The sequence below is a fragment of the Thamnophis sirtalis genome, unplaced genomic scaffold (genome assembly GCF_051295495.1).
Source record: "Thamnophis sirtalis isolate CommonGarterSnake01/CBP01778 unplaced genomic scaffold, rThaSir2_p1.2 scaffold_2, whole genome shotgun sequence".
In the NCBI taxonomy this organism is placed as follows: Eukaryota; Metazoa; Chordata; class Lepidosauria; order Squamata; family Natricidae; genus Thamnophis; species Thamnophis sirtalis.
The window spans coordinates 10,562,542-10,578,441 of record NW_028261382.1 but is presented as its reverse complement, the minus strand read 5'-3'; the positions used below and the strand labels follow the sequence as shown (position 1 = coordinate 10,578,441).

The following is a 15,900-nucleotide window of genomic DNA, read 5'->3' as shown; positions in this document are numbered from 1 at the left end:
TCTAGTAAAAAAAATTACTGTTCCTCCACCCCACTCCCACGAAACTCTGCTTTCATTTTTAAGCCGTTTCTTGACGACATGTAACTCAGTTTGACTTACTTCTAAGTCAACTTTAGACGACTGTGGCTAGAAATTAGTGCATAAGAGATTAACTGCCTGGCCATTTTTTTATGTTTTATTTATTTTATTTATAATACTTTTCATCTCCATCAAACAATGTGTGAACTGGGTACAATTATTTGACAGTTCATAGGCCACATAGTTGTTATATTCATTGCGACAACATTGATAATATAACTACATATCAAGATAATTATAATCTATATAATTATACCTCCCAGTGGCCAGTAAGATCCCACAGATTGGGCCTCCTTCAGATGCCGTCAGCCAGACAGTGTTGGCTGGCGGGCCCCCGGAGGAGGGCCTTCTCTGTGGCTGCTCCGACTTTTTGGAATCAGCTATCCCCAGAGATCCGGACCATACCCACTCTCATGGCCTTCAGGAAAGCTGTAAAAACTTGGCTGTTCCGGCAGGCCTGGGGCTGTTGACCTCACTGTTGAGGTCCAGCCCCGATTAGAATGAATGTATGAGGTGTTGCTATTTTAAACCGTTTTCTTTTGTTATGTGTTCGTTATGTGTCTTTTTTTCTCTTTATTTTTATAAGACGCCCGGAGTCCTTCGGGATTGGGCGGCATATAAATGTGGTTAATTAAATTAAATTAAATTAAATACATAATATCATCATAAACTTCTCTCCAGAGTAACACTTTCTCTTCTTGTATGTCCTCTTCCTAACTTCTGTTGCTGTTCTCCAGCCATTGATAAAATACATCCCATGTCAAACAATATTCAGTTTCTTCTCTGTCCTTGATAATAAGCATTAATCTGTCCATTTCTGCCCATTTCATTATTTTCTGAATCACCCTCTCGTCTGACGGGATCTCCTCACTCTTCCACTGTTGCGCAAATACGATCCTAGCCAAAATCAGTACACGTGAAATCAAATATAAGTATAATCTTTATTGTCACTGTACTTAAATACAACAAAATTGGTCATATATATTGTCTTTTTATCATATTTTTTCCAGTAGGATGCCCAACAAAAATGGTCTCAGTTCAATATGCTTCTTTGTCATTTTTTCCAACCAGATATGTATTTTCAACCAGTATTTTTTAGTTTTGGGACATGTCTCCACCACATATAGTAATACGAATCTGGAGTTTGGTTACATTTCCAACACTTGGCTGATCTATCTTTATACATTCAAGCCAAAGTGGTGCAAAGTGCCATCTATGAAACATTTTGTACAAGTTTTCCTAATATTCAGCTGACATTGTCATTTTTGCATTGCTATCCCATCGTTTCTGCCATTTATCTAATTCTATTGTGTATCCAACATTCTTAGCCCAAGCAATCATTGTCTCCTTTCGGTCAACCTTGAGCCTGGTGAGATTTGAACTACCAAATTGCAAGCAGCCGGCAGTCAGCAGAAGTAGCCTGCAATACTGCACTCTAATCACTACGCCACCGTGGTTCATGGTACCAATCTCAGATCCATACTAATAACAGGGAATATAAACCAATGAGGATGTATATGGTGCTTCTATGTATGGGCATGTTTTCTCTAGATAGACAGAGTTACAGATATATATGGATCTGTGCACACAAACAATTAATTGTTCATATTTATAGGCTGCCAAGATCCTAAAATTACACATGGAAGCCAAATCATGTTGGCGAGAACACAGCTGGCTTCCTCACACAGAAAAACATGTAATTTATGTGGAAATGGTCTAAACAAGATTCCCCTCTACTTTCAATGAATAGGACCCATAAGGATTATCTTAAACACTTCCATGTGCAAATCACAGAAGCAGAGTGGAAAGCAGAAAAGGAAACACAAAACATGGAGGCTTAAGGAAGACTGAACAATGTCACAATTTACAAGGAACAGCTTGTGCAGATTGTTGTCCTGGGAGACAGATAAAAACATCGTCAGGCAGATAGTAGTTTTTATTTTCAAACTAAGCAGGTGAACAGCACAGGTTAGGTCAATTTTTTATGTTGGTCTCAGACCAAAACAAGAAATATACTCATAAGTGATCTGCCGGCACCGATTAACCAATCTAGTTTACAAAACTGGTAAAGCAAAATTAAACACACGTATGAAATAGATTGATAGGGGCAAGTGAGTTGAATAAAAAGAGAAGAAATCTAAGACTAGACTATAAATGAAATAATAGGTAAAGTTACATAAAACACCGCTGGGTAGCAGGAATTTGAGCTGTCAAATTTTGACCGATCTTAACATGCTGCTGGGCAAAATCCAGCCCTGCCCAGTGTAATAAATGATAGTTTATTAATTATATAATAGAGCCAAGGTGGCGCAGTGGTTAGAGTGCAGTACTGCAGGCTACTTGTGCTGACTGCCGCCTGCCTGCAATTTGGCAGTTCGAATCTCACCAGGCTCAAGGTTGACTCAGCCTTCCATCCTTCTGAAGTGGATCAAATGAGGACTCAGATTGTTGGGGGCAAGAGGCTGACTCTGTAAACTATTTAGAGAGGGCTGGAAAGCACTGTGAAGCAGTATATAAGTCTAAGTGCTGTTGCTATTAAGTTTCACCTTAAAATGAAAAGGAGAAAAGCTAATTTTGTACTCTGGGCTGTAAAATTCAAACACAAAACTATGAGCAGTATCCACCCTCTTTCTGAATGTGGAGGGTGTTTTCAACACTGGGTCCCTAATGAGCAGTGTTCATTAGGATCTGGAGATGGCAAAAGAGACTATTCTGTGAGTTTCCTACAGTAGGCAGAAGACAATCAAACACATTCTAGCTTATCTCTCTTTTGAGTGTCCAACACATATTCTAGGCATAGTTTTACGGAAAACCAGAAGGAAGAGTTGAATAGTGGCTTCCTAAGCTTGTATCAACTTGCTCTCAACCATCTTCCAACTTAAATTTGCTTCTAAGCAGTTAGATGTGGTGGCATAGTGGTTAGCAATAGCAATAGCAATAGCAGTAGACTTATATACCGCTTCATAGGGCTTTCAGCCCTCTCTAAGCGGTTTACAGAGAGTCAGCATATTGCCCCCAACAATCTGGGTCCTCATTTTACCCACCTCGGAAGGATGGAAGGCTGAGTCAACCCTGAGCCGGTGAGATTTGAACCGCTGAACTGCTGATCTAGCAGTAGCCTGCAGTGCTGCATTTAACCACTGCGCTACCTTGGCTCTTAGAGTGCAATACTGCAGGCTACTTCTGCTGACTGCCGACTGCCTGCAATTTGGCAGTTCAAATCTCACCAGGCTCAAGGTTGACTCAGCCTTCCATCCTTCCGAGGTGGGTAAAATGAGGACCCAGATTGTTGGGGGCAATAGGCTGACTCTATAAACTGCTTAGAGAGGGCTATAAAGCTATATAATGCAGGAGATAAGTCCAGGTGCTATTGCTATTGCTTGTTTGTTTAAATGTAGCAAAGCCCAATTAAAGAAGATAGGAGTTTGAGTTTGAGTTTATTGATCTTGTATGCCGCCCACTCCCGAAGGACTCCGGGCAGCTTACAATAAACAAGGGAAGAGGATAAATACACAAAACAACACTTTAAAATACACAACAGTCACAGTTTCTGAGGGGCTGGATATTTCGAGAGCCCCCTGGCCTGCTGGAGCAGCCTGGACTTAATAGCAATAGCAATAGCAATAGCAATAGCAGTAGACTTATATACCGCTTCATAGGGCTTTCAGCCCTCTCTAAGCGGTTTACAGAGAGTCAGCATATTGCCCCCAACAATCTGGGTCCTCATTTTACCCACCTCGGAAGGATGGAAGGCTGAGTCAACCCTGAGCCGGTGGGATTTGAACCGCTGAACTGCTGATCTAGCAGTAGCTTGCAGTGCTGCATTTAACCACTGCGCCACCTTGGCTCTTAACAGCTTTGCGGAAGGCCGGGAGGGTAGTAAGGGTCTGGATCTCCATGGGGAGGTCGTTCCAAAGGGCTGGAGCTGCGACAGAGAAGGCTCTCCTCCGGGGAGTCGCCAGCCGACATTGGCTGGCAGATGGAATTCGGAGAAAGACCTAACCTGTGAGATCTAATCGGTCTATGGGAGGTGATCGGCAGGAGGCGGCCTCTCAGGGAGGGAGGAGAAACTAATTTTGTAGAGACACTGAACCCAGCATAATAGCTGAGGCCAAGGAAAGCATTCAGGGCGGAAACAATTGTGCAATTTTGACTTAAATCACACTTACAAATAAATATGCAGAATTGACTGTGCACTGCCATAACTTGGTCGTTTAATGTACATTCAGCAATGCAAAATGAAATTGAGCAAGATTAAGAACGAGGAAGCCTTTGCAAAATTATAGTAAACATTCAAGATATTTCCCACCATGTGTTGGACTTAAGTCACTCGTGGGTGTGTTCCTCAAATTAATGGCATAAATTTGCTCTGTTATGTGGCTCACACATCATAAAACTCCTCCAAGGAAGGGTGGAGAAAATTGGAGCAATTCAAAGTATTGGGGGGGGGGGGGAACCGAACAAGCCTCATGTTGTCTTGCTGGAGTTGATTGTCACTTCTTGAATGCAAAGATAGCAGAGGTAGTCCTCATTTAGCAACCACAATTGGGACTGGCAACTTAGTTGTTAAGTGAGCTTGTTGTTAAATGAAGCCGTGACTGTACTTATGTTCTTACTTCAGCTTTCCTTTACTTATAGACCTACAGTTTGCGTTCAATACAAAGTCTGGTTGTAAAGTTACTTTTTCATCACTGTCACCACTTCTAAAGCTCCCCACATAAAATGGTCGTTAAATGAGAACGACCTGCATACAGCTGCATCATGAGAAAATCAGCCAGTTGAAACTTTGCTAAGACAGAAGAATTAGCTACAGGGCAAATAATAACAAATAAAACTTCTACAACTTGGTTTGAGAGACCCACATTTTCTTGTTTTTTATTTTTTTAACTTTTTCTTTGGAAACCTCCCAATGACTCCTTGGCACTATTCTATCACCTTAATTGTTGTATCTGGTTCTTCTGTCTAGTCTCCTGAATTGCTTGGATCAGTTCTTGTGGTTTGCAGGCTTAACCTGCTGCAGTGATAGTGCAATCATTCCCCCCCACCCCTTCAAGCTTCAATCGAGCACATGTTCCTGGTCCCGACTTCAGATTCCTTCTTTGGCACGGGCCCCGATTCCAAACTCCCTGATTCTGTGCACATTTTGGCTTTTAGACCTTTCCATGGAAACATGCAGCAACAAAATATGTTAATAGCTGACAGCAAAACATATCCACCAGTAAAAAAAGTTTGGGGAAAGATGCGAGAGACGAACCACAGAGCCTCTAGGAAACAATTTTGCGTCGGATGACAAGATACTGTGGCCAGTTTATTTTACGAACTGCACTTCCAAAAAGCATGGAGATCTTTTCCAGATCTTTGACCAAAATAAGAGTTTTGCTCCAGAAAGAGAAGCTGTACTCAAACACTCACTACAGATCTTATGCAATGGGAAAAAATAACCCAAACCAATTACATTGATAAAATGCAAAGAAGAAAACAATAGAATACGTGTTTAGGGATCATGAAAGTTCGAGTACATTAAAAAATGTGCAAATAGTTTCTCATCAGCTAGGCACAGGGTGGGACTAGAACATCTCCAAGGTCTCTTCCTGTTGTGGCCTGCCAGCGGCCAGCGGAGCTGGCAGCAGATTCGGACAGTGAGGAGGTTGGGGAGGAACATGGGCCAGTCCTGAGGTCTGGGGAAGGCTCTGATGAGGGCTCTGTGTTGGAGGCAGAGATGGGGCCACAGCCGTATGCCAGTTATCAGCTGTCTTCAGAGTCAGACATCAGTGAGGCAAACAAACAGCTGGAGCCTGTTCCCAGTGTGCGCATGCACAGAGTTGCCAGACGAAGGGAACAGCTAAAGAACAAGGGTCGACTTGGGAGTAAGGCCACAGGTGGACGATGAATGGCCCCTCCCAGAGGAAATAAAAGAGGAGCGAAAGGGGAGTGGAGTTTGCAGGAGACAATTAGTTTGCTTAATTGGCTCGTGATTCTCTGAGACTCCTTGCCAAGTTTTGCAGATATCAGTCTGGCAGCTCTCCAAGCCAGATGAGGTCTGGGACTGTAAATCCTCCCTTGAAAGACTTTGCTGGATGTGAATGAGCAGAATTCACAGTCAATTAATCAAAGGGGGTTTTGTCGGGACCAGGAATTTGCTTCATGCTCTCGGGAAGTCTAGGTGAGAACACTTCCAACTAGAGGTGGGTTGTAGCCGGCACTACTGCCGGTTCGCTAATGTGCGTGCTTTGCCCACACACTTGATGCATGTTGTGCGTGCATGCGCAATGCAAATAAAATTGTTCTACACATGCGCAGAACTGAAAAACAAGGCATCAACGGCGCTGACCGGGGAACCGGTTCGGGGGCATGGCAGGCCTGGGTCGCTGCCGGTTCCAGTCACCCAGGCCGCCAAACCACTACCGGTTCTGTTGAACTGGTTCAAACCGTGTGAACCCACCACTGCTTCCAACCTATGCATCTGTGTACAGTCATCAAGTCTACGTAGGTTTCTAAGTTTGAATCAATCATTTTAATCAATCCATTTCAAATTTAAAATTAATACTTTCAAACTCAACATTTGAAGAGCTGTATTTTCCCCACACCTTTACATTTAGCTTCTGAACGTTTAATCTCACTGTTGGGGGAGAAAAATAAATATTCTGGGCTCTGATCCTCCCCGCTTCCTTTACTTTAAACAAAAGAAGGCAAGTTGCCAGAACTTTAAAGCTGTTTGATCTGGGAAAGGCAAGAACAGTCAAACAGAATTAGAGACCAGACTTACATTATTGCTGCAGGTTTTATATCGGATATTTCTGCCTTGACAGTTTCTGAAAGACAAGAAAAATAAGACTTGAGTGAAGTTATTATAAAGAAATCTCACTGAAAGACAAGGCTGTAAAATTATTATTTTTGCTGTGCACACACACACACACACACACAGACACAAATGAGTGTGCGCGCACACACACACATACACAGCATACATATCTCATGTTTAATTACGTTTAGAGGATGATGGGTTAATTTTCTCTTCTTTACAGCTGTGGAACATCTCAACCTAAAGTGAACTCTGAAAAATTATGAACAAAATTGTATAGGGCTCACTAGTGCAAGGCTGTTAGATAACAGAGAGAATTATTTATGAGCAAATATTCAACTTATACAATGCAGAGATCAGGGATCGCTGCCAGCAAGATAGGGAACTCAAATGGGCAATGGATTGGGAGCCTGTGAACAACAAAGAAAAAGAACAGGGAAGAAAGGGTTAAGCCACTCTAGATCTCTAACCAGTGAATGTACCACTGAATGGAACAAGGATGACTAGAGGACTGGAGGCTAAAATAAATAATGAATGGCTACTGGGATTGGGCATGTCTACTTTAATTAAAAAAAAGAAGGACTAGGGGGTGACATGGTAGCAGTGTTCCAATATCTCAGAGGTTGCCACAAAGAAGAAGGAGTCAACCTTTTCTCCAAAGCATCTGTAGGTAGGAGAAGAAGCAATGGATGGAAATTAAACAAGGAGAGAAGCAGCTTAGAACTAAGGACTGTTTTTCTCTTGTTCTGTTATACCTTCTGAAAACCCAGTGATCCACCTACCTTTGGGTAGATTTCCACATTAAGCCCTTGATATCCTACTTCAACATTTTAAAATCTCTTCTTTGTTTGTATTTAAATTGTTCCCTTGGGGGGAGATGCATTTCTGTTCTGACCGAGGCTTCCCAAAAGAGCCTGAAGCAAACTCCTTGCCCCAACAAAAAACCCCTTTTATTAATTTGCTGTGAATTCTGCTCCTTCACATCCAGCAAAGTCTTTCAAGGGAGGATTTACAATCACAGACCTTATTTGGCTTGGAGAGCTGCCAGGCCGATCTCTGCAAAACTTGGCAAGGAGTCTCAGAGAGTCACGAACCAATTAAGGGAACTAATTGCCTCCAGCAAACTCCACTCCCCTTTCGCTCCTCTTTTATTTCCTCTGGGAGGGGGCCAGTGGTGGGTTTCAAAAAATTTTGGAACCTCTTCTGTAGGTGTGGCCTGCTTTCCGGGTCCACTGGTGGAACCTCTTATAACCGGTTCGGTAGATTTGACAAACCGGTTCTACCGAATAGGTGCAAACTGGTAGGAACCCAGCTCTGGAGGGGCCATTCACCATCCACCTATGGCCTTATTCCCAAGTCAACTGATGTTCTTTAGCTGTTCCCTTCGTCTGGCAACTCTGCGCATGCGCACACTGGGAACAGGCTCCAGCTGTTCGTCTGCCTCACTGATGTCTGACTCTGAAGGCAGCTGATAACTGACATATGGCTGTAGCCCCATCCCTGCCTCCGAGAGAGAGCCTTCATCAGAGCCTCCCCCAGACTCCAGGACTGGCCCATGTTCCTCCCCAACCTCCTCACTGTCCGAATCTGCTGCCAGCTCCACTGGCAGGCCACAACAATTTAATGCAAGCAGCCTAAATGTCTAGGGCTGAGAGACTCCTGAATCCAGCTTTATGACCTGCCATCAGAATGACCAACCTGCTATTTAAACACCTCCGTAGTGAATAGGAGGCACCTCCTCCACAGGTGCGTGAGCAATCACTCCATGCTCCCCAGGCATCCCAGCCACTTTCTTTATCTTCATTTGGCTGGGTGATTCTTGAAGTCTGCAAGCCCAAAAGAAAGAGAGAAGCAATTCAGGAATCCAGAAAAAAAACCCTGTGCATTTTGAACATTCTATCGGTTGGCTTTTCATGGCATGGAGATCAAATCCCACGGATGGAGAGCCTGAATGGATCTTGCAAGGCAGTGTGGGGTTAGATGAATACCTCTTTTCCAAGGATATGACTTTTTGTGTCGTATCTAGCAAAAGGTCCCTCGAAATCTCAAGTTGGGAGAGAATGCCCACAGCAGCTTATATAAAATTAACAACCAGACAGGCTTATAATTTTAAAGGCTATGAAACTAGAGACAAAGGGATGGAGACTGAAGGCTAAGTTGGGTGTGAGTTCTTATTGCCTCATCAAAACAGCTGCCAGAGATGAAGAAGAATCAGGTGAGGTCATCATGCCCAAACAAGTTCCAAAATTCTGAAATAGCAATCACACTTAGACTTATATACCGCTTCACGGTGCTTTTTACAGTCCTCTCTAAGCAGTTTACAGAGTCAGGCTCTTGCCCCCAGCAATCTGGGTCCTCATTTTACCCACCTTGGAGGGATCAAAGGCTGAATTAATCTTGAGCCATTCGGAATCGAACTGTTGGTAGTCAGCAGAGTTATTCTGCAGTACCACATTCTAACTACTGTGCCACCATGGCTCTTCTTTCCTTCATCAATTTTCCTTCCTTCCTTCCTTCCTTCCTTCCTTCCTTCCTTCCTTCCTTCCTTCCTTCCTTCGCATTTAGTAATAGCACTTATATACCACTTTGCAGTGCTTTACAGCCCCCTCTAAGCAGAGAGTCAGCCTCTTGCCCCCAATAATCCGGGTCCCCATTTTACCCACCTTGGAAGGATGGAAGGCTGAGTCAACCTTGAGCCTGGTGAGATTCGATCTGCCAAACTGTAGGCAGCTGGTGAAAGATTTGTGCCTCCTTTAATCTTTAAAATGTTACTCATTCATATTTTAGAAAACTGGCCACCCTCATTTAGTAAGATCTACTAAGCCCCAACACCACATCAAAACGTGGGTATCATGTCATAATGTAAATAAGTGTTATATTAATGTATAATACTCGAATGCACAGAAATGGATAAAATGACAATAGAGCTAAAAGAAAGAGAAGAACCTGGTGTGAATCGAACTGCTGGCAGTTGGCAGAATTAGCTTCCAATACTGCAATCTAACCACTGCATCATCAGGGCTCACTCAACTTCTGAACCTTCAACCTTCCCCAAAGTTCTGAATCATTCCTACTCTTGGGGAAAAGTGGGAAATATCTAGATTTGGGGCAGCTCTCAATGGTCTGATGAATTGGTGCAGGAGGGGAAATCTGTGATTTTGTCTCTGTATACACAGTGTCATCCCTCAGCCAAAGTTTTGACTTACTCTCTGGAAACAAATACTGTGGGGGTAAAACACACCTAAAGCCCCTCGGTGTGTGTGTTCTGTTAAGGTATAGACTGTTGTGTCCTAACATGGCTCCTACTGTACTGAGTAAAATGGATTCTACTGTGCAGCACAGTGGAGTTGCCATGGTAACAGCTTCACGGTACTCCACAAGAGGGCTCCCTCTGGTAAGGGGGAAAATCCAACATTAGAAATTACATTTGGTCCGGACATTTTCCCCCTATAAATAAATACCCAGGCAATACCAGGTTATAGGCTAATTTAATATAATTAATCAATAAGTTGTGGTCCAATCAATGGCCTTCTTTTTCTCATCAACTGCATATGCTCATATTTTAACAATATTTTTTTTAATTCGAGGAATGGTATCCTTTGCCTTCATGTGAAAGAACACTAGGCCCCAGATATCAACAACCAGAAAAACATGGGTCTAAACCAACAAAAACATTTTTAAAAGCTAATTACAGAGTAATTCCCCCAGCAGCCTCTTAACAAAATATTGCTCTTCTCTGTACTAGTTATAGCTGATTATTGATTTAATTCCTAACTGTGAGCCAATTCAAGTTAAAGCGATGCTCTTTGCTGATTTCCCCCATTCCCTCTCTCTTTATTTGAAATTGGCTTTACAGCATAGACAAATATAATGCACAGATTTGATGAAAGCTGACAGCTAGTAAATCAAATATTATTTTTCTAGTAAACGATAGGCCAGCTCAAAACTACTTTAAACTCCTTTTCCCATGGGATGAATTATTTGAACTGGCTGGAATTTAAGTCAACAGCGTGGAAACTGATTTAGTCGAATGGTTATGAAGAAAGACGGGATGGGACAAATGAGAACTTTGATCATCCTCTATGGCAAATTAGATTTTTGGGGGGAACTGGAAGTCCTTCAGAACAATTGGTTCTTATCTACTGGGGGGAAAAAAAGGCACAGCAGGAGAAAACCTCCTGTTGGAAAGACCGTGGAGGAGGCTGAAATAAGATTGGGTCCTACAATTCTCACTCCATACTTGTGAAGAGAAAAGAAGGCTTGCTGGAATTATTGGAGCCCTAAAGCAAACACTCTTAGCACTGTGTTGGCCAAAGGCCATGTTGGCAGGAGGGTTAGTGCTGAAAACATAACCGTACTCCCTGGTTCCTGCAAAGATAAATATGCTCTGCAGGGCTCAGAAATAAGGAAGAAAGGGTCAGGTAGAATGGGAGCTACAGCCCTGCTCTGTCCTTGTTCCACACCTCTGGATTACAAAGGTTGAAAAAAAAATATATAGTTGCACAGATAGATTCCCTTATAAACCTAAGCTGTGGAGCTGAATCTACTCCAGGGGTTGGTAACCTTAAACATTCAAAGAGCCACAAAGGTCCTAACCGGAAGCCCCCCCCCTCCCGTTCAATTCTGGAGCTGACCAGAAGTCCGGTTCCCCCACCATAGAGTCTCCTCCTCGTGCGGCATCCTTTTTCCTCTAACTGCCCTAACCAAAAACCCTATCAATTGTGGAGCTGACCAGAAAACCGGCCCTTTGCCATAGCGTCTCCTCCTGGCTGCTCCCAACTGGATGCTACTCTCAAAATTGTGGTGCTGACCAGCGATAGGGAGCCACAGCAGAGGGATGAAAGAGCCACATGCGACTCCAGAGTCACGGGTTGCTGACCCCTCATCTAGTTCTTGTGTCCCAATCTGTGCTGCAAACATCTGGGCAACTACTCGTCAAGCCTTCCGAGCTAGGCCAAACTTGAAAACTAAAGAAACACAAGCTAGTACTATTTGTATTATGAGGTTAGAGTAACACAATTTTTTGCTCCTCAGTTATAGTAGGTCCATTTTTTAAAAAATCATAGGAGGCTTCTCCAATCTGGCGCCTCCCAAATCTGTTGGGAATACAACATCTCATTTCCCAGCTAACATGGGAAACTGGAATTCCATAGGATGGTACAGTATTGGGATTAGTCCTTCTTTGAGGGAGAGGGGCGATTCAGAAACGTGATAGATGGACGGACAGACGGATGGATGGATGGATGGATGGATGGATGGATGGATGGATGGATGGATGATGGATGGAGAGAGAGAGAGAGATGATGGACAGACAGAGAAATTATGATAGATAGATAGATAGATAGATAGATAGATAGATAGATAGATAGATATATAGATAGATAGACAGACAGATGATGATGGATGGAGAGAGATAATAGATAGATAGATAGATTAGAGATAGATAGATAGATAGATAGATAGATAGATAGATAGATAGATAGATAGATAGATATGCAGGCAGGCAGGCAGGCAGGCAGGCAGGCAGGCAGGCAGGCAGACAGACAGACAGATAATGGATAGATAGATAATGGAGAGGTAGATAATGGATAGAGAGAGAGATGATGGATGGATGGATAGATAGATGATAGATAGATGATAGATAGATAGATAGATAGATAGATAGATAGATAGATAGATAGATAGATAGGCAGGCAGATAGACAGACAGATAATGGATAGATAGATAATGGATAGATAGATAATGGATAGACAGATAATGGATAGATAGATAACGAATAGAGAGAGAGATGATGGATGGATAGGTAGAGAGATGATAGAGAGATGATAGATAGATAGATAGATAGATAGATAGATAGATAGATAGATAGATAGATAGATAGATAGATAGATAGACAGACAGACAGACAGACAGACAGACAGACAGATAGATAGATGATAGATGAATGACGTGATAGATGATAGGTAAGGAGGTAAGGAGAAAGGGAGGGAGGGAGATGATAGAAAGATAGATAAAATGAGATTGGCCACCGCAACATCAGAGTAAATGTATTATTACTGTAATTGTTAATATATAATTATAACAAAATAAAGTCAGTATTGTTGATAGATAAGCATGCTGTTCTTTACAAAGGACAAAAATCTGCCTTGAGAAATCAACAACCTATTTTATTTCCAAAACAAAGAGAGAGAAAAACCTAAACAAGGTTACATAAAGAATCATTTTCCAATTTGGATACACTTAAACTGAACTGAATGATGAGTGCAAAAGGCTTCAGGGGGAGGAACAAAGAGGCTGTAAAAGTTTAATTATAATACAACTGTCAAGGGGCTCTTTCTTTTCTATATCTGACATCTGTCGAATGAGTTGCCCAAAATTCTAAGAAGTTGCATAAAAGAACAGATTTGTCTTGTTTGTTTTAAAATCAGCGGCCAATTTATCGTAATTTGTTATGAAATTTTCCAGGAATTCAGCAGTTGTATCTAGCCATACTAAAAGTAACCCTCTTCACTTGGCCAGGATTCATACATACATGCCTACATGCATACCCGGGGTGGGTTGCTGCTGTTTTTACTATCAGTTTGCAACGTGTGCACAACACATGCGTGCACTGTTCAATGTAAATTGTTCTTCGTGCATGTGCAGAACAATTTACAGTGAACAGCACATGCGCCAGAGGTGGGTTCCTACCAGTTCGCACCTATTCGGTAGAACCGGTTCGTCAAATCTACCGAACCGGTTAGAAGAGGTTCCACCAGTGGACCCGGAAAGCAGGCCACACCTACAGAAGAGGTTCCAAAAATTTTTGAAACCCACCACTGGTCCTTGGATATGATTATTCTACACTATCATGCTCCTATTTATAAAACTCAGGGCCTCTGTGAAAGGTAAGGATGACTACTGCGTTTGTGGTGCAATCAGAACATTGCGTGTGTTGAAGTTGTTTTAACACAAACCAAAGATGCCTTTTAAAAAACAAGTTTACATCATATTCTTATGCATGCCAGTGCTGTGAGTGAGGTAATTTAAGGTGGTTCTGACAAGTGTTGTCGGCATCTTCATATCTGGTCACATGGGTGGCAAGCCACTCCCATCCGGTCACATGGGTGGCAAGCCACTCCCACAAAGGAGGCCACACCCACAGAGTAGGTTCGAACAATTTTTGAAACCCACCATTGACATGCGCCGTCACTAAAAACCAAAATGGCGGCGGCCCAGCGGCAGTGAGGGAACCAGTTTAGGGGCGTGGCAGGCATGGGTCACTACCAGTTCTGCTACCCAGGCCTGAATTCCATCAGGCCGAACCAGCAGCAACGCGGTTCTGATACATACTACCCATATATCTTTTCCAGATAAGCAACATTGTATAGCCAAAGAGATTAAAGGCATGAGATAAGGAAAATAAAAAGAAATACTGTATAGATATAAGTATTTGACATCCATTCCATTTACTATATTATATGATATGTAGGGGACATGATGGCTCAGTGGTTAAAGACACTGACAGCTCAGGTTTGAGACTTCAGCACCACGGAAAGGGGTGAGCTCCTGTTACTTGTTCCAGCCCCGGCCCACCTAGAAGTTCGAAATCATGCAAATGCAAGTAGATAAATAGGTACCACTTCGGTGGGAAGATAACTGAATTCCATAAGTCTTTGGCAAAAAGTCATGCTGGTCACATGACCACAAAAATGTCTTTGGACCACTCGAGCTCCTTCGGCCAAGAAATGGAGATGAATACTGTACTGTACCCTAGAGCAGTGGTCTCCAACCTTGGCAACTTTAAGACTTGTGGACTCCAACTCCCAGAGTTCCTCAGCCAGCTTTGCTGGCTGAGGAACTCTGGGAGTTGAAGTCCACAAGTCTTAAAGTTGCCAAGGTTGGAGACCACTGCCCTAGAGAATTGGGCATGACAAGGAAACTTTTACTTTTGCCATACTATGTAGTATAAAAACTTTGCTAGCAAGATTTGTGGTCTCTAAATTTGATAATTAAATACAAGATAAATTCTCTGTAACTTTCTATCCTTGTAAAACCATCCTTTTTTTTTTACCCATGTCCATATATGCCTTCATACTTCCTCTTTGGCTTTGAAACGTCTCATCAATGTACTTTTCACATGATTTTATTGACACTCCACATTCCTGATTTCCCCGCCAGCCATCCTCTTCCTCTCAAGCCAGTCACTCTCCTGTCATAACATTGTTTTGCAATTTGATCCTCACTCTTTCTCTAATTGGCCAATATAATCTTCTCAATTATGTTGGGAAGAGAGGGAGCAAAGAAGGAAGGAAGAATTGAATGGAAGGAAGAATTAGAAAGAGAAGAGAGGGAGGGAGGGAGGAAGGAAGGAAGAAAGGAAGAATTGAATTGAAGGAAGAATTAGAAAGAGGAAGAAAGGGAGGGAGGAAAGGAGGAAGGGAGAATTGAATGGAAGGAAGAATTAGAAAGAGGAACAGAGGGAGGGGGAGGAAAGAAGGAAGGAAGAATTGAATGGAAGGAAGAATAAGAAAGAGGAAGAGAGGGAGGAAGGGAGGAAAAAAGGAAGGGAGAATTGAGCAGAAGGAAGGATTAGAAAGAGGAATAGAGGGAGGAAAGAAGGAAGGAAGGAAAGACAAAAGGGAGGGACAATTGAATGGAAGGAAGGAATCGAGCGAAGGAGAGAGGGAGGAAGGGACAGAAAGTGGGAGGGAGGGTATCTTGGTGTATAAAACAAGTAAATGCTGAGAAGTAGCTCTTTTTCATAATTTCCATTGTTCTTCCTTTTTCTATTGTTCTTGAATCTCAGATCCTCTTTCAGTCCTCAGTTGTAGGATCTTCTTTCTCTTTTGCCAACGAGGCCTAATGGGTTGTGGGGCACCGTCTGCATCCCTATACAAAAGGGCTGGGTTTGGGTTATGTCTTGCTTAACCAGCCAGTGGGAAATGGGAGTCTGCCAAGCATCTTGGCCTTCTGCCTGGCACCATGTTTCTGATGGGAACTTCAGAAGCCAAGAGAAGCATGGCTCTGTTTTCGTTTCA

General features: G+C 42.7%; 1 protein-coding gene across 1 annotated transcript in view; it reads right to left on the bottom strand.

Moving 5' to 3' along the window:
- ADAMTSL3 (ADAMTS like 3) overlaps positions 1-15,900 on the bottom strand; it is a 187,804-nt gene that overhangs the window by 102,234 nt on the left and 69,670 nt on the right. Inside the window, exons 3-4 of the mRNA XM_087707594.1 lie at positions 8,579-8,706; positions 6,845-6,890 (exon numbers count right to left, since the gene is read on the bottom strand). Coding sequence (XP_087563720.1) covers positions 6,845-6,890; positions 8,579-8,706 — 174 coding nt within the window. The remainder of the gene's footprint in view (positions 1-6,844; positions 6,891-8,578; positions 8,707-15,900) is intronic.